The 22,408-nt window shown below is 46.6% G+C and overlaps 1 protein-coding gene and 2 long non-coding RNA genes across 32 annotated transcripts in view; 2 read left to right on the top strand and 1 right to left on the bottom strand.

The window, feature by feature from the left end:
• The window catches only part of LOC118382663 (guanine nucleotide exchange factor for Rab-3A-like), a 37,114-nt gene that overhangs the window by 9,079 nt on the left and 5,627 nt on the right, over positions 1-22,408 (top strand). The window contains exons 4-9 of the mRNA XM_052466771.1: positions 760-855; positions 1,050-1,127; positions 1,457-1,696; positions 8,234-8,353; positions 17,624-17,752; positions 19,825-19,934. Coding sequence (XP_052322731.1) covers positions 760-855; positions 1,050-1,127; positions 1,457-1,696; positions 8,234-8,353; positions 17,624-17,752; positions 19,825-19,934 — 773 coding nt within the window. The remainder of the gene's footprint in view (positions 1-759; positions 856-1,049; positions 1,128-1,456; positions 1,697-8,233; positions 8,354-17,623; positions 17,753-19,824; positions 19,935-22,408) is intronic.
• LOC127908502 (uncharacterized) lies at positions 1,703-4,173 on the top strand. Its single transcript, XR_008067495.1, has 4 exons — positions 1,703-1,947; positions 1,998-2,247; positions 2,373-2,747; positions 3,323-4,173. It is a non-coding gene; the product is annotated as an uncharacterized LOC127908502 (long non-coding RNA).
• Positions 20,902-22,408, bottom strand: part of LOC127908497 (uncharacterized) — a 4,509-nt gene continuing 3,002 nt past the window's right edge. For 21 of the 30 annotated variants that reach the window (XR_008067445.1, XR_008067439.1, XR_008067469.1 and 18 more), the window contains 2 exons: positions 21,670-22,408; positions 20,902-21,252 (listed from right to left, as the gene is read on the bottom strand). The exon at positions 21,670-22,408 is cut by the window's right edge. This is a non-coding gene — a long non-coding RNA (uncharacterized LOC127908497). Of the gene's footprint in view, positions 21,373-21,669 lie in introns of all 30 variants that reach the window. The other 9 variants (XR_008067442.1, XR_008067444.1, XR_008067448.1 and 6 more) reach the window with 9 other exon arrangements.

Genomic DNA, 22,408 nt, shown 5'->3' with positions numbered 1-22,408 from the left:
CACACCCTGATCTCTCACACACACACCTGATCTCTCACACACACACACACACACACCCTGATCTCTCACACACACACACACACCCTGATCTCTCACACACACACACACACACACACACACACACCCTGATCTCTCACACACACACACACACACACACCCCTGATCTCACACACACACACACACACACCCTGATCTCTCTCTCACACACACACACACACACACACACACACACACACACACACACACACACACACACACACACACACACACACACACACACACACAGATCACACACACACAGATCTCACACACACACACCCTGATCTCACACACACACCCTGATCTCACACACACACCCTGATCTCACACACATTCTGATCTCTCACACACACACACACACACCCTGATCTCACGCACACACACACACACACACACCCTGATCACACACACACACACCCTGATCACACACACACACACACACACACACACACACACACACACACACACACACACACACACACACACACATACACACACACACCCTGATCTCACACACACACACACACACACACACACACACACACACACACACACACCCTGATCTCTCACACACACACACACACACCCTGATCTCACACACACACACCCTGATCTCTTCTCCTCTCCTCCACCTCGCCCCCCTCCTCCACCTCGCCCCCCTCCTCCACCTCGCCCCCCTCCTCCACCTCGCCCCTCTCCTCCACCTCGCCCCTCTCCCAGGAGCTGAAGCTGAAGGATAAGGAGTGTGAGCGTCTGTCACAGGTCAGAGATCAGCTGGAGCAGGAGCTGGAAGAGCTCACTGCCAGTCTATTTGAGGTCAGTCTTGGTCTAGATTAGATCTAGTCTAGGTTAGTACTCCCTGGAGCCTGGGATCGAGGCTCGTCTGACGGGAGGCAGGAATGAGTCCTACAGCCTGCAACACACCGATCTGGTATCAGTACATCTTGACATTGAGAAAGTGTGGCCCCTGCATGTTTGTTGTAACACACGGTTGTCTTCCTGTCCTCCAGGAAGCTCACAAGATGGTGCGGGAAGCCAACGTGAAACAAGCCGCAGCAGAGAAGCAGCTGAAGGAGGCTCAGGGCAAGGTTAGTCTGTGATCCCTCCGGGAATTGAACCCACAACCATGCCGAGCTCTAACCAATAGAGCCACACAGTCCTACCTGTACCTGATTAATGCAGGAAAACCTATAAGAATCTGGGGTTGATGAAAACATTTGGCGTGAATGAGCCCGGCAGCCCGAAGAGTTGCTGGTATCAATATCCACTGCTTTTGTGCCCTTGAACAAGGCACTTTTACCCATAACCTGCTCCAGGGACGCTGCGCTACGTCTGACCCTGTGGTGTTCTCCTGCTATCGTGTGTGTCGGTTTGGGTACAATCTATAACCACACCCCGTGTTCTTGTCTCTTCCCAGATTGATGTCCTTCAGGCGGAGGTGTCAGCCCTGAAGACCATGGTCCTAACCTCCACCCCGTCTTCCCCCAATCGCCAGGCCCACCCTCAGCTCCTCTCCCCGGGCACCAGGTCCAAGGGGGCCAGCCCCCGCCATGGAGGAGGACACACGCGCAACAAGAGCGCCAGCTGGGCCTTGCCATTGGCCCCTGGTGGGAACTTAGACTCGCACTACCTGCAGCCAGTCAGAGAGGACAAAGAGGTCAGCTGCTTTCAGACTACGTCCGTGTCCCAAATACCCAGAATTTGCGTTCGAAACAGTTAGATTTTTGGGTAATGCGAAAACACATGTGACTTCTGCTATCGGAACACGAAGATCACGAGATATAAAGCCTGGTCTAGAAGCACAAATGTTGCATTGTGGTCTGATTGTGTACTGATCTGGTGGCATTAATGCGGATGAATCCTTAGTCTGGACGCCATTCAGGCTACCGAAAGCAGGTACATTAGCAGGTACAGTGGGCTACATCATTAGCAGGTACAGTGGGCAACATCATTAGCAGGTACAGTGGGCAACATCATTAGCAGGTACAGTGGGCAACATCATTAGCAGGTACAGTGGGCAACATCATTAGCAGGTACAGTGGGCAACATCATTAGCGGGTACAGTGGGCAACATCATTAGCGGGTACAGTGGGCAACATCATTAGCAGGTACAGTGGGCAACATCATTAGCAGGTACAGTGGGCAACATCATTAGCGGGTACAGTGGGCAACATCATTAGCAGGTACAGTGGGCAACATCATTAGCAGGTACAGTGGGCAACATCATTAGAAGGTACAGTGGGCAACATCATTAGCAGGTACAGTGGGCAACATCATTAGCAGGTACAGTGGGCAACATCATTAGCGGGGACAGTGGGCAACATCATTAGCAGGTACAGTGGGCAACATCATTAGCGGGTACAGTGGGCAACATCATTAGCGGGTACAGTGGGCAACATCATTAGCGGGTACAGTGGGCAACATCATTAGCAGGTACAGTGGGCAACATCATTAGCAGGTACAGTGGGCAACATCATTAGCGGGTACAGTGGGCAACATCATTAGCGGGTACAGTGGGCAACATCATTAGCAGGTACAGTGGGCAACATCATTAGCAGGTACAGTGGGCAACATCATTAGCAGGTACAGTGGGCAACATCATTAGCAGGTACAGTGGGCAACATCATTAGCAGGTACAGTGGGCAACATCATTAGCAGGTACAGTGGGCAACATCATTAGCGGGTACAGTGGGCAACATCATTAGCGGGTACAGTGGGCAACATCATTAGCGGGTACAGTGGGCAACATCATTAGCGGGTACAGTGGGCAACATCATTAGCGGGTACAGTGGGCAACATCATTAGCGGGTACAGTGGGCAACATCATTAGCGGGTACAGTGGGCAACATCATTAGCGGGTACAGTGGGCAACATCATTAGCAGGTACAGTGGGCAACATCATTAGAAGGTACAGTGGGCAACATCATTAGCAGGTACAGTGGGCAACATCATTAGCAGGTACAGTGGGCAACATCATTAGAAGGTACAGTGGGCAACATCATTAGCGGGTACAGTGGGCAACATCATTAGCAGGTACAGTGGGCAACATCATTAGCGGGTACAGTGGGCAACATCATTAGCGGGTACAGTGGGCAACATCATTAGCGGGTACAGTGGGCAACATCATTAGCGGGTACAGTGGGCAACATCATTAGCAGGTACAGTGGGCAACATCATTAGCAGGTACAGTGGGCAACATCATTAGCGGGTACAGTGGGCAACATCATTAGTGGGTACAGTGGGCAACATCATTAGCGGGTACAGTGGGCAACATCATTAGCAGGTACAGTGGGCAACATCATTAGCAGGTACAGTGGGCAACATCATTAGCAGGTACAGTGGGCAACATCATTAGCAGGTACAGTGGGCAACATCATTAGCAGGTACAGTGGGCAACATCATTAGCAGGTACAGTGGGCAACATCATTAGCAGGTACAGTGGGCAACATCATTAGCGGGTACAGTGGGCAACATCATTAGCGGGTACAGTGGGCAACATCATTAGCGGGTACAGTGGGCAACATCATTAGCAGGTACAGTGGGCAACATCATTAGCAGGTACAGTGGGCAACATCATTAGCACTTTGGAAGCGAGAGGAAATACGTTGCAAGCGTGTTGTAAGGAACATGTTTGCTGGCCTCATAAATGCTAACCAGCTAGCTAATATTTAGAAAATAAATGTGGATTTGGTTAGAGTTATGGTAACCTGTTTGCAATCCCTTTAGCTTTGCTTGCTGGCTAGCTACAGAGGTTAGCTGGCTAGTTAGCTACAGAGGTTAGCTGGCTAGTTAGCTACAGAGGTTAGCTGGCTAGTTAGCTACAGAGGTTAGCTGGCTAGTTAGCTACAGAGGTTAGCTGGCTAGTTAGCTACAGAGGTTAGCTGGCTAGTTAGCTACAGTGGTTAGCTACAGAGGTTAGCTGGCTAGTTAGCTACAGTAGTTTGCTGGCTAGTTAGCTACAGTAGTTTGCTGGCTAGTTAGCTACAGTAGTTTGCTGGCTAGTTAGCTACAGTAGTTTGCTGGCTAGTTAGCTACAGTAGTTAGCTACAAAGGTTAGCTGGCTAGTTAACCTTTGTAGCTAACTACTGTAGATAACCTTTGTAGCTAACTACTGTAGCCATCTACAGTAGTTAGCTACAAACTTAGCTGGCTAGTTAGCTACAGTAGTTAGCTACAAAGGTTAGCTACAGTAGTTAGTACCCCTGCAGCAATGTTCCAACATCTAGTGGAAAGCCTTCCCAGAAGAGTGGAGGCTGTTATAGCAGCAATGTTCCAACATCTAGTGGAAAGCCTTCCCAGAAGAGTGGAGGCTGTTATAGCAGCAATGTTCCATCATCTAGTGGAAAGCCTTCCCAGAAGAGTGGAGGCTGTTATAGCAGCAATGTTCCTACATCTAGTGGAAAGCCTTCCCAGAAGAGTGGAGGCTGTTATAGCAGCAATGTTCCTACATCTAGTGGAAAGCCTTCCCAGAAGAGTGGAGGCTGTTATAGCAGCAATGTTCCAACATCTAGTGGAAAGCCTTCCCAGAAGAGTGGAGGCTGTTATAGCAGCAATGTTCCAACATCTAGTGGAAAGCCTTCCCAGAAGAGTGGAGGCTGTTATAGCAGCAGTGTTCCAACATCTAGTGGAAAGCCTTCCCAGAAGAGTGGAGGCTGTTATAGCAGCAATGTTCCAACATCTAGTGGAAAGCCTTCCCAGAAGAGTGGAGGCTGTTATAGCAGCAATGTTCCAACATCTAGTGGAAAGCCTTCCCAGCAGAGTGGAGGCTGTTATAGCAGCAATGTACCAACATCTAGTGGAAAGCCTTCCCAGCAGAGTGGAGGCTGTTATAGCAGCAATGTTCCTACATCTAGTGGAAAGCCTTCCCAGCAGAGTGGAGGCTGTTATAGCAGCAATGTTCCTACATCTAGTGGAAAGCCTTCCCAGAAGAGTGGAGTCTGTTATAGCAGCAATGTTCCTACATCTAGTGGAAAGCCTTCCCAGAAGAGTGGAGGCTGTTATAGCAGCAATGTTCCATCATCTAGTGGAAAGCCTTCCCAGAAGAGTGGAGGCTGTTATAGCAGCAATGTTCCAACATCTAGTGGAAAGCCTTCCCAGAAGAGTGGAGGCTGTTATAGCAGCAATGTTCCAACATCTAGTGGAAAGCCTTCCCAGCAGAGTGGAGGCTGTTATAGCAGCAGTGTTCCAACATCTAGTGGAAAGCCTTCCCAGAAGAGTGGAGGCTGTTATAGCAGCAATGTTCCAACATCTAGTGGAAAGCCTTCCCAGAAGAGTGGAGGCTGTTATAGCAGCAATGTTCCAACATCTAGTGGAAAGCCTTCCCAGAAGAGTGGAGGCTGTTATAGCAGCAATGTTCCTACATCTAGTGGAAAGCCTTCCCAGAAGAGTGGAGGCTGTTATATCAGCAATGTTCCAACATCTAGTGGAAAGCCTTCCCAGAATAGTGGAGGCTGTTATAGCAGCAATGTTCCATCATCTAGTGGAAAGCCTTCCCAGAAGAGTGGAGGCTCTTATAGCAGCAATGTTCCATCATCTAGTGGAAAGCCTTCCCAGAAGAGTGGAGGCTGTTATAGCAGCAATGTTCCAACATCTAGTGGAAAGCCTTCCCAGAAGAGTGGAGGCTGTTATAGCAGCAATGTTCCAACATCTAGTGGAAAGCCTTCCCAGAAGAGTGGAGGCTGTTATAGCAGCAATGTTCCAACATCTAGTGGAAAGCCTTCCCAGCAGAGTGGAGGCTGTTATAGCAGCAGTGTTCCAACATCTAGTGGAAAGCCTTCCCAGAAGAGTGGAGGCTGTTATAGCAGCAATGTTCCAACATCTAGTGGAAACCCTTCCCAGCAGAGTGGAGGCTGATATAGCAGCAATGTTCCAACATCTAGTGGAAACCCTTCCCAGAAGAGTGGAGGCTGTTATAGCAGCAGTGTTCCAACATCTAGTGGAAAGCCTTCCCAGAAGAGTGGAGGCTGTTATAGCAGCAATGTTCCAACATCTAGTGGAAAGTCTTCCCAGAAGAGTGGAGGCTGTTATAGCAGCAATGTTCCTACATCTAGTGGAAAGCCTTCCCAGAAGAGTGGAGGCTGTTATAGCAGCAATGTTCCAACATCTAGTGGAAAGCCTTCCCAGCAGAGTGGAGGCTGTTATAGCAGCGAAGGGGGGACCAACTCCATATTAACGACCATGATTTTGGATCGAGAATTTGGACGAGCAGGTGTCCACATACTTTTGGTCATTCAGTGTATGTTGTATTGGTAGTGTACAGTATGTCGTTTTTATTAATTAGTGGGCAAGACAGATTTCAGACACGGCCATACTGTTGTGATGTGCGTACTTATGTACTTTAGATTATGGCGCACTCACTTTTCAATCTAATCGTGGGTCTGCTTCTGGTTGAACTTTTCAATCAATCGACCTACTGTGACCACTAACAGCGATCTACAGAAATGCGCAACAATTCAATGCTTGTTTCTGCACTAACTACTCTACTGCTTCCCACTATAACACTTGTGAATGTATATCTCTCCTCCCTTCCTGTATCCTTTCATCACTCTCTCCATTTCTCTCCTCCCTTCCTGTATCCTTTCATCACTCTCTCCATTTCTCTCCTCCCTTCCTGCATCCTTTCATCACTCTCTCCATTTCTCTCCTCCCTTCCTGCATCCTTTCATCACTCTCTCCATTTCTCTCCTCCCTTCCTGCATCATTTAATCACTCTCTCCATTTCTCTCCTCCCTTCCTGTATCCTTTCATCACTCTCTCCATTTCTCTCCTCCCTTCCTGTATCCTTTCATCACTCTCTCTATTTCTCTCCTCCCTTCCTGTATCCTTTCATCACTCTCTCCATTTCTCTCCTCCCTTCCTGCATCGTTTCATCACTCTCTCCATTTCTCTCCTCCCTTCCTGTATCCTTTCATCACTCTCTCCATTTCTCTCCTCCCTTCCTGTATCCTTTCATCACTCTCTCCATTTCTCTCCTCCCTTCCTGTATCCTTTCATCACTCTCTCCATTTCTCTCCTCCCTTCCTGTATCCTTTCATCACTCTCTCCATTTCTCTCCTCCCTTCCTGTATCCTTTCATCACTCTCTCCATTTCTCTCCTCCCTTCCTGTATCCTTTCATCACTCTCTCCATTTCTCTCCTCCCTTCCTGTATCCTTTCATCACTCTCTCCATTTCTCTCCTCCTTCCTGTATCCTTTCATCACTCTCTCCATTTCTCTCCTCCTTCCTGTATCCTTTCATCACTCTCTCCATTTCTCTCCTCCCTTCCTGCATCCTTTCATCACTCTCTCCATTTCTCTCCTCCCTCTGGTGGGTTTACCTTTCTCTTTTTATCCTCCTCTCCCTATCATCTCCCTGTCCCCATATCATCCTCTTCCTCTCCCCATATCATCCTCTCCCTGTCCCCATATCATCCTCTTCCTCTTCCTCTCCCTGTCCCCATATCATCCTCTTCCTCTCCCTGTCCCCATATCATCCTCTTCCTCTTCCTCTCCCTGTCCCCATATCATCCTCTTCCTCTTCCCATATCATCCTCTTCCTCTCCCTATATCATCCTCTTCCTCTCCCCATATCATCCTCTTCCTCTTCCTCTCCCCATATCATCCTCTTCCTCACCCTGTCCCCATATCATCCTCTTCTCGTTCCCTCCATCCTCCTCTCTCTCTCCTTCCCTCCATCCTCCTCTCTCTCTCCTTCCCTCCATCCTCCCCTCTCTCTTCTTCCCTCCACCCACCCTCCCCTCTCTCTCAACTTCCCTCCACCCACCCTTCCCTCTCTCTCAACTTCCCTACACCCACCCTTCCCTCTCTCTCTCCTTCCCTCTACCCACCCTTCCCTCTCTCTCTCCTTCCCTCTACCCACCCTTCCCTCTCTCTCTCCTTCCCTCTACCCACCCTTCCCTCTCTCTCCTTCCCTCCACCCACCCTTCCTCTCTCTCTCCTTCTCTCTCCCACCCTTCTCTCTCTCTCTCTCCACCCTCTCTCTCTCTCTCTCTCTCTCTCTCTCTCTCTCTCTCTCTCCACCCTCCTCTCTCTCTCTCTCCTCCACCCTCCTCTCTCTCTCTCTTCTCTCTCTCCACCCTCCTCTCTCTCTCTCTCTCTCTCTCCTCCTCCTCCCTCTCTCTCTCTCTCTCTCTCTCTCTCTCTCTCTCCTTCCCTCCACCCTCCTCTCTCCATCCTCCATCCTCCTCTCTCTCAGCCTACGGTTCCTGCACTACTCTCTCTGATTTTGTGTCTGGTTCCGGGCCACTCAATCTCTGTGACCTATGAACCCTACTGGGCAGAGAAGGGGGAGGGGCCACACTCTCTCAGCCGACAGGTAACCACACCCCTCTGGTTCCTCTTAAGATTTCTTCCTTCTAGGGACTTTTTCCTTGCCACTGTGTTTCTGCTTGCTCTTTGAGGTTCTAGGACGGGGTAGCCTTGGCTTCCCTCACGTTGTTCTCCAGAGCCAGACTTCATATTGGTAAAGTAGGTTTTGAGTGAAGCACTGATTGCCATCTTCTGCTGACTGATTGGCCGTGAGTAGACGTTGATAAAAACAAATCTACCAACCCTTCCATCCCTCTTCAGAAACTATGATAGCATTGCTTGTGTACTATATTTTTGAAAATGGATACCTCAGACAAAAAAAAACAAAAAACATTTTGTTCTATAATTTGGTTGAAATGACTCTACCCTGTGTTGGTACCACTGGAAGATTATTGCCTTCCGGTTTCAAATCTCCTCTGTTTGAACGTGCCAACGGCTTTCATGCTCCACCTTCTGTTGGCCTCTTTTTCTACAGGCTTTCATACCGAAGGTGAGGTGAACTGGAAGAGACCAAGGGATGGGTTACTGGAAAACAAATTATATAAAAAGGGCTTCATTACAGGGCCTACACAGGGCCATGGACAGGCTGGGAAGCTTAGCCATTGACAGGCTGGGAAGCTTAGCCATTGACAGGCTGGGAAGCTTAGTCATTGACAGGCTGGGAAGCTTAGTCATTGACAGGCTGGGAAGCTTAGTCATTGACAGGCTGGGAAGCTTAGTCATTGACAGGCTGGGAAGCTTAGCCATTGACAGGCTGGGAAGCTTAGCCATTGCATTTACAGGTTGGGAAGCTTAGCCATTGACAGGCTGGGAAGTTTAGCCATTGACAGGCTGGGAAACTTAGCCATTGGGAAGCTTAGCCATGGACAGACTGGGAAACTTAGCCATTGGGAAGCTTAGCCATTGACAGGCTGGGAAGCTTAGCCATTGCATTGACAGGCTGGGAAGCTTAGCCATTGACAGGCTGGGAAGCTTAGCCATTGACAGGCTGGGAAGCTTAGCCATTGGGAAGCTTAGCCATTGACAGGCTGGGAAGCATTGACAGGGGGGAGCTTAGCCATTGACAGGAAGCTTAGCCATTGACAGGCTGGGAAGCTTAGCCATTGACAGGCTGGGAAGCTGCCATTGACAGGCTGGGAAGCTTAGCCATTGACAGGCTGGGAAGCTTAGGACAGGCTGGGAGCTTAGCCATTGACAGGCTGGGAAGCTTAGCCATTGACAGGCTGGGAAGCTTAGCCATTGACAGGCTGGGAAGCTTAGTCATTGACAGGCTGGGAAGCTTAGTCATTGACAGGCTGGGAAGCTAGCCATTGACAGGCTGGGAAGCTTAGTCATTGACAGGCTGGGAAGCTTAGCCATTGACAGGCTGGGAAGCTTAGCCATTGACAGGCTGGGAAGCTTAGTCATTGACAGGCTGGGAAGCTTCGCCATTGGGAAGCTTAGCCATTGACAGGCTGGGAAGCTTAGCCATTGACAGGCTGGGAAGCTTAGCCATTGACAGGCTGGGAAGCTTAGCCATTGACAGGCTGGGAAGCTTAGCCATTGACAGGCTGGGAAGCTTAGCCATGGACAGGCTGGGAAGCTGTGGATATGCCGCAATTTCTATAGTTGTTATTCATTCCCTACTTTACTGTGTGATCAGTGTCTAGTGGTTGATATGTCAGTTTTATTCAGTCTGACTGAGTAGGTTTAGATCAACATTATTATCCCAGCAGGGGGGGAAATTAATTTGTTCATGTGCTGACAAAGCACAGCTGAATAATACACAATATAATTCATATGTGAGTGAATGTCTACCTTTCCTCTACTGAGTGATGTTGCCTGGATAATTCTTACGTGGACTGTGACACTACAGTGCATTCGGGAAAGTATTCAGAACACTTCACTTTTTCCACATTTTGTTACGTTGCAGCCTTATTCTAAAATGGATTAAATCGTCCCCCCCCCCCTCTCATCAATCTACACACAATACCCAATAATGACAAACGAAAACAGGTTTTAAATACATTTTTGCAAATGAATTACAAATAAAAAACAGTTCACATTTACATAAATATTCAGCTCATATTCACCTCGTGGTCTGAGAGTCTTTAGGTGCCTTTTGGCAACCTCCAAATGGGCGGTCATGTGCCTTTTTTACTGAGGTGGAGTGCTGCAGAGATAGTTGTCCTTCTGGAAGGTTCTCCCATCTCCACAGAGGAACTCTGGAGCTCTGTCAAAGTGACCATCGGTTCTTGGTCACCTCCCTGACCAAGGCCCTTCTTCCCCAATTGCAGTTTGGCCGGGCGGCCAGGAAGAGTCTTGGTGGTTCCAAACTTCTTCCATTTCAGAATGATGGAGGCCACTGTGTTTTGCGGACTTTCAATGAAGAAGACATTTTTTTTTTTTTTTGGTACCCTTCCCCAGATCTGTGCCTCGACACAATCTGTCTCGGAGCTCTATGGACAATTCCTTCTACCTCTAGCTTGGTTTTCTTTCTTTCTCTGACATGCACCTGTCAACTGTGGGACCTTTTAATACAGACAGGTGTTTGCTTTTCCAAATCATGTCCAATCAATTTAATTTACACCAGGTGGACTCCAATCAAGTTGTAGAAACATCTCAAGGATGATCAATGGAAACAGGATGCACCTGAGCTACATTTTGAGAATAATATCAAAGGGTCTGTATACTGATGTAAATAAGTTATTTCAGTTTTAGATCTCTTTTTTTTACACATTTGCAAAAATGTCTTAAACCCTGTTTTTGCGTTATCATTATGGGATATTGTGTGTCGATTGAGTAAAATTAGTTATTTAATAAATTTTAGAATAAGACTGTAAATGTCATGCCTTCTCTGAGGAAGCCCTTATATATTAACCACACAGTACCAAATGTCATGGAATCACACCAGTGAGAGAGGCTTGTAGGAAGACAACAGCTGCTCTAGAATCACACCAGTAAGAGAGGTTTATAGGAAGACATCTGCTCCAGAATCACACCAATGAGAGAGGTTTATAGGAAGACATCTGCTCCAGAATCACACCAATGAGAGAGGTTTATAGGAAGACATCTGCTCCAGAATCACACCAATGAGAGAGGTTTATAGGAAGACATCTGTTCCAGAATCATACCAGTGAGAGAGGCTTGTAGGAAGACAACATCTGCTCTAGAATCACACCAGTGAGAGGGGTTTATAGGAAGACAACAGCTGCTCTAGAATCACACCAGTGAGAGGCTTGTAGGAAGACAACAGCTGCTCTAGAATCACACCAGTGAGAGGTTTATAGGAAGACATCTGCTCCAGAATCACACCAGTGAGAGAGGCTTGTAGGAAGACGACAGCTGCTCTAGAATCACACCAGTGAGAGGCTTGTAGGAAGACAACAGCTGCTCTAGAATCACACCAGTGAGAGGCTTGTAGGAAGACAACAGCTGCTCTAGAATCACACCAGTGAGAGGTTTATAGGAAGACATCTGCTCCAGAATCACACCAGTGAGAGAGGCTTGTAGGAAGACGACAGCTGCTCTAGAATCACACCAGTGAGAGGCTTGTAGGAAGATGACAGCTGCTCTAGAATCACACCAGTGAGAGAGGCTTGTAGGAAGACAACAGCTGCTCCAGAATCACACCAGTGAGAGGCTTATAGGAAGACAACAGCGGCTCTAGAATCACACCAGTGAGAGAGGCTTGTAGGAAGACAACAGCTGCTCTAGAATCACACCAGTGAGAGAGGCTTGTAGGAAGACAACAGCTGCTCTAGAATCACACCAGTGAGAGGTTGTAGGAAGACAACAGCTGCTCTAGAATCACCCCAGTGAGAGAGGCTTGTAGGAAGACATCTGCTCCAGAATCACACCAATGAGAGAGGTTTATAGGAAGACATCTGTTCCAGAATCATACCAGTGAGAGGCTTGTAGGAAGACAACATCTGCTCTAGAATCACACCAGTGAGAGGCTTTATAGAAGACAACAGCTGCTCTAGAATCACACCAGTGAGAGAGGCTTGTAGTAAGAAGACAACAGCTGCTCTAGAATCACCCCAGTGAGAGAGGTTTGTAGGAAGACAACAGCTACTCTAGAATCACACCAGTGAGAGAGGCTTGTAGGAAGACAACAGCTGCTCTAGAATCACACCAGTGAGAGGCTTGTAGTAAGAAGACAACAGCTGCTCTAGAATCACCCCAGTGAGAGAGGCTTGTAGGAAGACAACAGCTACTCTAGAATCACACCAGTGAGAGGCTTGTAGGAAGACGACAGCTGCTCTAGAATCACACCAGTGAGAGGCTTGTAGGAAGACAACAGCTGCTCCAGAATCACACCAGTGAGAGGCTTGTAGGAAGACAACATCTGCTCCAGAATCACACCAGTAAGAGGCTTGTAGGAAGACGACAGCTGCTCTAGAGTCACACCAATGAGAGAGGCTTGTAGGAAGACAACAGCTGCTCTAGAATCACACCAGTAAGAGAGGCTTGTAGGAAGACAACAGCTGCTCTAGAATCACACCAGTGAGAGGCTTATAGGAAGACACAGCTGCTCTAGAGTCACACCAATGAGAGGGCTTGTAGGAAGACAACATCTGCTCTAGAATCACACCAGTAAGAGAGGCTTGTAGGAAGACGACAGCTGCTCTAGAATCACACCAGTGAGAGAGGCTTGTAGGAAGACATCTGCTCCAGAATCACACCAGTGAGAGAGGCTTGTAGGAAGACAACAGCTGCTCTAGAATCACACCAGTAAGAGAGGTTTATAGGAAGACATCTGCTCCAGAATCACACCAATGAGAGAGGTTTATAGGAAGACATCTGCTCCAGAATCACACCAATGAGAGAGGTTTATAGGAAGACATCTGTTCCAGAATCATACCAGTGAGAGAGGCTTGTAGGAAGACAACATCTGCTCTAGAATCACACCAGTGAGAGGGGTTTATAGGAAGACAACAGCTGCTCTAGAATCACACCAGTGAGAGAGGCTTGTAGGAAGACAACAGCTGCTCTAGAATCACACCAGTGAGAGGCTTATAGGAAGACAACAGCTGCTCTAGAATCACACCAGTGAGAGAGGCTTGTAGGAAGACAACAGCTGCTCTAGAATCACACCAGTGAGAGGCTTGTAGGAAGACAACAGCTGCTCTAGAATCACACCAGTGAGAGGCTTGTAGGAAGACAACAGCTGCTCTAGAATCACACCAGTGAGAGGCTTGTAGGAAGACAACAGCTGCTCTAGAATCACACCAGTGAGAGAGGCTTGTAGGAAGACAACAGCTGCTCTAGAATCACACCAGTGAGAGAGGCTTATAGGAAGACGACAGCTGCTCTAGAATCACACCAGTGAGAGAGTCTTGTAGGAAGACAACAGCTGCTCCAGAATCACACCAGTGAGAGGCTTGTAGGGAAGACAACAGCTGCTCCAGAATCACACCAGTAAGAGGCTTGTAGGAAGACAACAGCTGCTCTAGAATCACACCAGTGAGAGAGGCTTGTAGGAAGACAACAGCTGCTCTAGAATCACACCAGTGAGAGGCTTGTAGGAAGACAACAGCTGCTCTAGAATCACCCCAGTGAGAGAGGCTTGTAGGAAGACAACAGCTGCTCTAGAATCACACCAGTGAGAGGCTTGTAGGAAGACAACAGCTGCTCTAGAATCACACCAGTGAGAGGCTTGTAGGAAGACATCTGCTCCAGAATCACACCAATGAGAGAGGTTTATAGGAAGACATCTGTTCCAGAATCATACCAGTGAGAGAGGCTTGTAGGAAGACAACATCTGCTCTAGAATCACACCAGTGAGAGGCTTGTAAGAAGACAACAGCTGCTCTAGAATCACACCCGTGAGAGGCTTGTAGTAAGAAGACAACAGCTGCTCTAGAATCACACCAGTGAGAGGCTTGTAGTAAGAAGACAACAGCTGCTCTAGAATCACCCCAGTGAGAGAGGCTTGTAGGAAGACAACAGCTACTCTAGAATCACACCAGTGAGAGGCTTGTAGGAAGACAACAGCTGCTCTAGAATCACACCAGTGAGAGGCTTGTAGGAAGACAACAGCTGCTCCAGAATCACACCAGTGAGAGGCTTGTAGGAAGACAACATCTGCTCCAGAATCACACCAGTAAGAGGCTTGTAGGAAGACGACAGCTGCTCTAGAGTCACACAATGAGAGAGGCTTGTAGGAAGACAACAGCTGCTCTAGAATCACACCAGTAAGAGAGGCTTGTAGGAAGACGACAGCTGCTCTAGAATCACACCAGTGAGAGGCTTATAGGAAGACGACAGCTGCTCTAGAGTCACACCAATGAGAGAGGCTTGTAGGAAGACAACATCTGCTCTAGAATCACACCAGTAAGAGAGGCTTGTAGGAAGACGACAGCTGCTCTAGAATCACACCAGTGAGAGAGGCTTGTAGGAAGACGACAGCTGCTCTAGAATCACACCAGTGAGAGAGGGGCTTGTAGGAAGACAACAGCTGCTCTAGAATCATACCAGTGAGAGAGTCTTATAGGAAGACAACAGCTGCTCTAGAATCACACCAGTGAGATAGGCTTGTAGGAAGACAACAGCTGCTCCAGAATCACACCAGTAAGAGGCTTGTAGGAAGACAACAGCTGCTCTAGAATCACACCAGTGAGAGGCTTGTAGGAAGACGACAGCTACTCTAGAATCACACCAGTGAGAGGCTTGTAGGAAGACAACAGCTGCTCTAGAATCACACCAGTAAGAGGCTTGTAGGAAGACGACAGCTACTCTAGAATCACACCAGTAAGAGGCTTGTAGGAAGACGACAGCTGCTCTAGAATCACACCAGTGAGAGGCTTGTAGGAAGACATCTGCTCCAGAATCACACCAGTGAGAGGCTTGTAGGAAGAGATCTGCTCCAGAATCACACCAATGAGAGAGGTTTATAGGAAGACATCTGTTCCAGAATCATGCCAGTGAGAGAGGCTTGTAGGAAGACAACAGCTGCTCTAGAATCACACCAGTGAGAGGCTTGTAGGAAGACAACAGCTCTCTAGAATCACACCAGTGAGAGAGGCTTGTAGGAAGACAACAGCTGCTCTAGAATCACACCAGTGAGAGGCTTGTAGGAAGACAACAGCTGCTCTAGAATCACCCCAGTGAGAGAGGCTTGTAGGAAGACAACAGCTGCTCTAGAATCACACCAGTGAGAGGCTTATAGGAAGACGACAGCTGCTCTAGAGTCACACCAGTGAGAGGCTTGTAGGAAGACAACAGCTGCTCTAGAATCACCCCAGTGAGAGAGGCTTGTAGGAAGACAACAGCTGCTCTAGAATCACACCAGTGAGAGGCTTGTAGGAAGACAACAGCTGCTCTAGAATCACCCCAGTGAGAGAGGCTTGTAGGAAGACAACAGCTGCTCTAGAATCACACCAGTAAGAGAGGCTTGTAGGAAGACGACAGCTGCTCTAGAATCACACCAGTGAGAGGCTTATAGGAAGACGACAGCTGCTCTAGAGAGTCACACCAGTGAGAGAGGCTTGTAGGAAGACAACAGCTGCTCTAGAATCACACCAGTAAGAGAGGCTTGTAGGAAGACGACAGCTGCTCTAGAATCACACCAGTGAGAGAGGCTTGTAGGAAGACAACAGCTGCTCTAGAATCACACCAGTGAGATAGGCTTGTAGGAAGACAACAGCTGCTCCAGAATCACACCAGTAAGAGGCTTGTAGGAAGACAACAGCTGCTCTAGAATCACACCAGTGAGAGAGGCTTGTAGGAAGACAACAGCTGCTCTAGAATCACACCAGTGAGAGGCTTGTAGGAAGACAACAGCTGCTCTAGAATCACCCCAGTGAGAGAGGCTTGTAGGAAGACAACAGCTACTCTAGAATCACACCAGTGAGAGGCTTGTAGGAAGACGACAGCTGCTCTAGAATCACACCAGTGAGAGGCTTGTAGGAAGACAACAGCTGCTCTAGAATCACACCAGTGAGAGGCTTGTAGGAAGACATCTGCTCCAGAATCACACCAGTGAGAGGCTTGTAGGAAGAGATCTGCTCCAGAATCACACCAATGAGAGAGGTTTATAGGAAGACATCTGTTCCAGAATCATACCAGTGAGAGAGGCTTGTAAGAAGACAACAGCTGCTCTAGAATCACACCAGTGAGAGGTTGTAGACAACAGCTGCTCTAGAATCACCCCAGTGAGAGAGGCTTGTAGGAAGACAACAGCTGCTCTAGAATCACACCAGTGAGAGAGGCTTGTAGGAAGACAACAGCTGCTCTAGAATCACACCAGTGAGAGGCTTGTAGGAAGACAACAGCTGCTCTAGAATCACCCCAGTGAGAGAGGCTTGTAGGAAGACAACAGCTGCTCTAGAATCACACCAGTGAGAGGCTTATAGGAAGACGACAGCTGCTCTAGAGTCACACCAATGAGAGAGGCTTGTAGGAAGACAACAGCTGCTCTAGAATCACACCAGTAAGAGAGGCTTGTAGGAAGACGACAGCTGCTCTAGAATCACACCAGTGAGAGAGGCTTGTAGGAAGACGACAGCTGCTCTAGAATCACACCAGTGAGAGAGGCTTGTAGGAAGACAACAGCTGCTCTAGAATCACACCAGTGAGAGAGTCTTGTAGGAAGACGACAGCTGCTCTAGAATCACACCAGTGAGAGGCTTGTAGGAAGACAACAGCTGCTCTAGAATCACACCAGTGAGAGAGGCTTGTAGGAAGACACAGCTGCTCTAGAATCACACCAGTAAGAGGCTTATAGGAAGACAACAGCTGCTCTAGAATCACACCAGTGAGAGGCTTGTAGGAAGACAGCAGCTGCTCTAGAATCACACCAGTAAGAGGCTTATAGGAAGACAACAGCTGCTCTAGAATCACAGATACATTATCAATCTGGCATCAAACTTGAACCATAATGTACAATACTGTCAGACATTTGATACGGGTAGTTTAACAGGTCAAAGGTAGGAACATCAATAATAATATATGCCATTTAGCTGACGCTTTTATCCAAAGCGACTTACAGTCATGTGTGCATACATTCTACGTATGGGTGGTCCCAGGAATCGAACCCACTACCCTGGCGTTACAAGCGCCATGCTCTACCAACTGAGCCACAGAAGGACCACGTTGCAACAGGACCACGTTGCAACAGATGATTATAGACTTACAAGTGACAACGACTTACTTAAATATACCTGGTTAACTCCTGTTTCCCCATCTGTCCTGCAAATACAATCATGTTTATTACATATTAATCTATATATACAGGAAAATAATTAAATAAAATCATTTCTCATTACAATTATACAGTGTTTCCTGTCCTCAGATGGACAACGTGCTGTTTGCAGAGTTCCTGACCTGGAAAGACAGACCTAGTCTGGACAGAACATCAGCCTTCCTGGGCCGTATCTACAGAGAGGACATCGGCCCCTGTCTCTCCTTCACCAAATCTGAGGTGTGTACCTTTTCTGTGTTTCTCTGCAGTCGGAAGTTTACAAACACTTAGGTTGGAGTCGTTAACTCGTTTTTCAACCACTCCACAAATTTATTGTTAACAAACTATAGTTTTGGCAAGTCTGTTGTGTCATGCACAAAGTAGATGTCCTAAGTAATTTTTTTCCCAACAATTGTTTACAGACAGATTATTTCACTGTATCACAACTCCAGTGGGTCAGAAGTTTACATACACTAAGTTGACTGTGCCTTTAAACAGCTTGGAAAATTTCAGAAAATGATGTCATGGCTTTAGAAGCTTCTGATAGGCTAATTGACATCATTTGAGTCAATTGGACGATGTACCTGTGGATGTATTTCAAGGTCTACCTTCAAACTCAGTGCCTCTTTTGCTTGACATCATGGGAAAATCAAAGAAAATCAGCCAAGACCTCAGAAGAAGAATTATAGACGCTCCACAAGTCTGGTTCATCCTTGGGAGTAATTTCCAAACACCTGAAGGTACCACATTCATCTGTACAAACAATAGTACGCAAGTATAAACACCATGGGACCACGCAGCCGTCATACCGCTCAGGAAGGAGATGTGTTCTGTCTCCTAGAGATGAACGTACTTTGGTGCGAAAAGTGCAAATCAATCCCAGAACAACAGCAAAGGACCTTGTGAAGATGCTGGAGGAAACAGGTATCTATATCGTATCTATATCCACAGTAAAAGGAGTCCTATATCGACACAACCTGAAAGGCCGCTCAGCAAGGAAGAAGCCACTGCTCCAAAACCGCTATAAAAAAGCCAGACTACGGTTTACAACTGCACATGGGGACAAAGATCGTAGTTTCTGGAGAAATGTCCTCTGGTCTGATGAAACAAAATAGAACTCTTTGGCCATAATGACCATTGTTATGTTTGGAGGAAAACGGGGGAGGCTTGCAAGGTGAAGAACACCATCCCAACCGTGAAGCATGGGGGTGGCAGCATCATGTTGTGGAGATGCATTGCTTCAGGAGGGACTGGTGCACTTCACAAAATAGATGGCATCATGAGGAAGGAACATTATGTGGTTATATTGAAGCAACATCTCAAGACATCAGTCAGGAAGTTAAAGCTTGGTCGCAAATGGGTCTTCCAAATGGACAATGACCCCAAGCATACTTCCAAAGTTGTGGCAAAATGGCTTCAGGACAACAAAGTCAAGGTATTGGAAGTTTCCATCACAAAGCCCTGACCTAAATCGTATAGAAAATATGTGGGCAGAACTGAAAAAGTGTGTGAGCAAGGAGGCCTACAAACCTGACTCAGTTACACCAGCTCTGTCAGGTGGAATGGGCCAAAATCTACCCAACTTATTGTGGGAAGCTTGTGGAAGGCTACCCGAAACGTTTGAACCAAGTTAAACAATTTAAAGGCAATGCTACCAAATACTAATTGAGTATGTAAACTGGGAATGTGATGAAAGAAATAAAAGCTGAAATAAATCATTCTCTCTAGTATTATTCTGACATTTCACATTCTTAAAATAAAGGGGTGATTCTAACTGACCTAAGACAGGGAATCTTTACTAGGATTAAATGTCAGGAATTGTGAAAAACTGCGTTGAAATGTATTTGGCTAAGGTGTATGTAAACTTCTGACTTCAACTGTACGTACAGACAGAATAAAATGGCACAACTACTCGTACCAGAATGGAATGGCACAACTACTCGTACCACAATGGAATGGCACAACTACTCGTACCACAATGGAATGGCACAACTACTCGTACCACAATGGAATGGCACAACTACTCGTACCAGAATGGAATGGCACAACTACTCGTACCACAATGGAATGGCACAACTACTCGTACCACAATGGAATGTTATTTTTCTGAGAGGGAACTTCATCTGTAATATTCAGATTAGACAATAAATGCTTAGTGACACAATTCGCATGAAACAAGTCAGTCACAAGATTCTAGATGTCTATATTCTATATGTGTTTGTTTTTATTCAGGTTTTTATGAACAAGCTTTGTTTGGTCTTTTTTTTTTTTTCTTTTTATTCATGTTTTTATGAATAATCTTCTGTCAACAGTTGTCTCAGTCGGTGCAGAATGGAATGGAGAACAACTCGCTGACCATGGAATGGCACAACTCTGCTTTACCCATGGTCAAAGCCAACGCCATAGAATGTGGCGGGCCCAAGTGAGTGATCAGTCAACGTTTTTACAAGGTTGTTTTCCTCAGGAAATGTATTCTGGGTAATTTTTGTTGTTGTTGATACTATCCTGACAACAGTAATCACATCTGCACTACTCCCATTTTTACATTTACATTTAAGTCATTTACAGATGCTCTTATCCAGAGCGACTTACAAATTGATCACTCGTTCTTTCTCTGTCACCTCTTATTCTCATTCACTGCCTATTCATGCTCACATTAAACGGACAGCTCCTCTCCTCCTGGTGACCACAATTCTGTGATGAATATCACATTAAAACAGACACTTCCTCTCCTCCTGGTGACCACCTGTATTCTGTGATGAATATCACATTAAAACAGACACTTCCTCTCTCCTGGTGACACCTGTATTCTGTGATGAATATCACATTAAAACAAGACTTCCTCTCCTCCTGGTGACCACCTGTATTCTGTGATGAATATCACATTAAAACAGTTCTCTCCTCCTGGTGACCACCTGTATTCTGTGATGAATATCACATTAAAACAGACACTTCCTCTCCTCCTGGTGACAGTATTCTGTGATGAATATCACATTAAAACAGACACTTCCTCTCCTCCTGGTGACCACCTGTATTCTGTGATAATATCACATTAAAACAGACACTTCCTCTCCTCCTGGTGACTACACCTGAGTGATCAATATCACATTAAAACAGACACTTCCTCTCCTCCTGGAAACCTGTATTCTGTGATGAATATCACATTAAAACAGACACTTCCTCTCCTCCTGGTGACCACCTGTATTCTGTGATGAATATCACATTAAAAACAGAACTTCACATCCTGGTGACCACCTGTATTCTGTGATGAATATCACATTAAAACAGACACTTCCTCTCCTCCTGGTGACCACCTGTATTCTGTGATGAATATCACATTAAAACAGACCTGTTACTTCCTCTCTTCCTCCTCCTGGTGACTACCTGTATTCTGTGATGAATATCACATTAAAACAGACACTTCCTCTCCTCCTGGTGACCACCTGTATTCTGTGATGAATATCACATTAAAACAGACACTTCCTCTCCTCCTGGTGACCACCTGTATTCTGTGATGAATATCACATTAAAACAGACACTTCCTCTCCTCCTGGTGACCACCTGTATTCTGTGATGAATATCACATTAAAACAGACACTTCCTCTCCTCCTGGTGACCACCTGTATTCTGTGATGAATATCACATTAAAACAGACACTTCCTCTCCTCCTGGTGACTACCTGTATTCTGTGATGAATATCACATTAAAACAGACACTTCCTCTCCTCCTGGTGACTACACCTGTATTCTGTGATGAATATCACATTAAAACAGACACTTCCTCTCCTCCTGGTGACTACACCTGTATTCTGTGATGAATATCACATTAAAACAGACACTTCCTCTCCTCCTGGTGACCACCTGTATTCTGTGATGAATATCACATTAAAACAGACACTTCCTCTCTCCTCCTGGTGACCACCTGTCTTCTGTGATGAATATCACATTAAAACAGACACTTCCTCTCCTCCTGGTGACCACCTGTATTCTGTGATGAATATCACATTAAAACAGACACTTCCTCTCCTCCTGGTGACCACCTGTATTCTGTGATGAATATCACATTAAAACAGACACTTCCTCTCCTCCTGGTGACCACCTGTATTCTGTGATGAATATCACATTAAAACAGACACTTCCTCTCCTCCTGGTGACTACCTGTATTCTGTGATGAATATCACATTAAAACAGACACTTCCTCTCCTCCTGGTGACCACCTGTATTCTGTGATGAATATCACATTAAAACAGACACTTCCTCTCCTCCTGGTGACCACCTGTATTCTGTGATGAATATCACATTAAAACAGACACTTCCTCTCCTCCTGGTGACCACCTGTATTCTGTGATGAATATCACATTAAAACAGACACTTCCTCTCCTCCTGGTGACCACCTGTATTCTGTGATGAATATCACATTAAAACAGACACTTCCTCTCCTCCTGGTGACCACCTGTATTCTGTGATGAATATCACATTAAAACAGACACTTCCTCTCCTCCTGGTGACCACCTGTATTCTGTGATGAATATCACATTAAAACAGACACTTCCTCTCCTCCTGGTGACCACCTGTATTCTGTGATGAATATCACATTAAAACAGACACTTCCTCTCCTCCTGGTGACCACCTGTATTCTGTGATGAATATCACATTAAAACAGACACTTCCTCTCCTCCTGGTGACCACCTGTATTCTGTGATGAATATCACATTAAAACAGACGCTTCCTCTCCTCCTGGTGACCACCTGTCTTCTGTGATGAATATCACATTAAAACAGACACTTCCTCTCCTCCTGGTGACCACCTGTATTCTGTGATGAATATCACATTAAAACAGACTCTTCCTCTCCTCCTGGTGACCACCTGTATTCTGTGATGAATATCACATTAAAAC

This window comes from Oncorhynchus keta, chromosome 17 (assembly GCF_023373465.1).
Source record: "Oncorhynchus keta strain PuntledgeMale-10-30-2019 chromosome 17, Oket_V2, whole genome shotgun sequence".
In the NCBI taxonomy this organism is placed as follows: Eukaryota; Metazoa; Chordata; class Actinopteri; order Salmoniformes; family Salmonidae; genus Oncorhynchus; species Oncorhynchus keta.
This window is presented reverse-complemented; position numbering and strand designations above follow the sequence as displayed.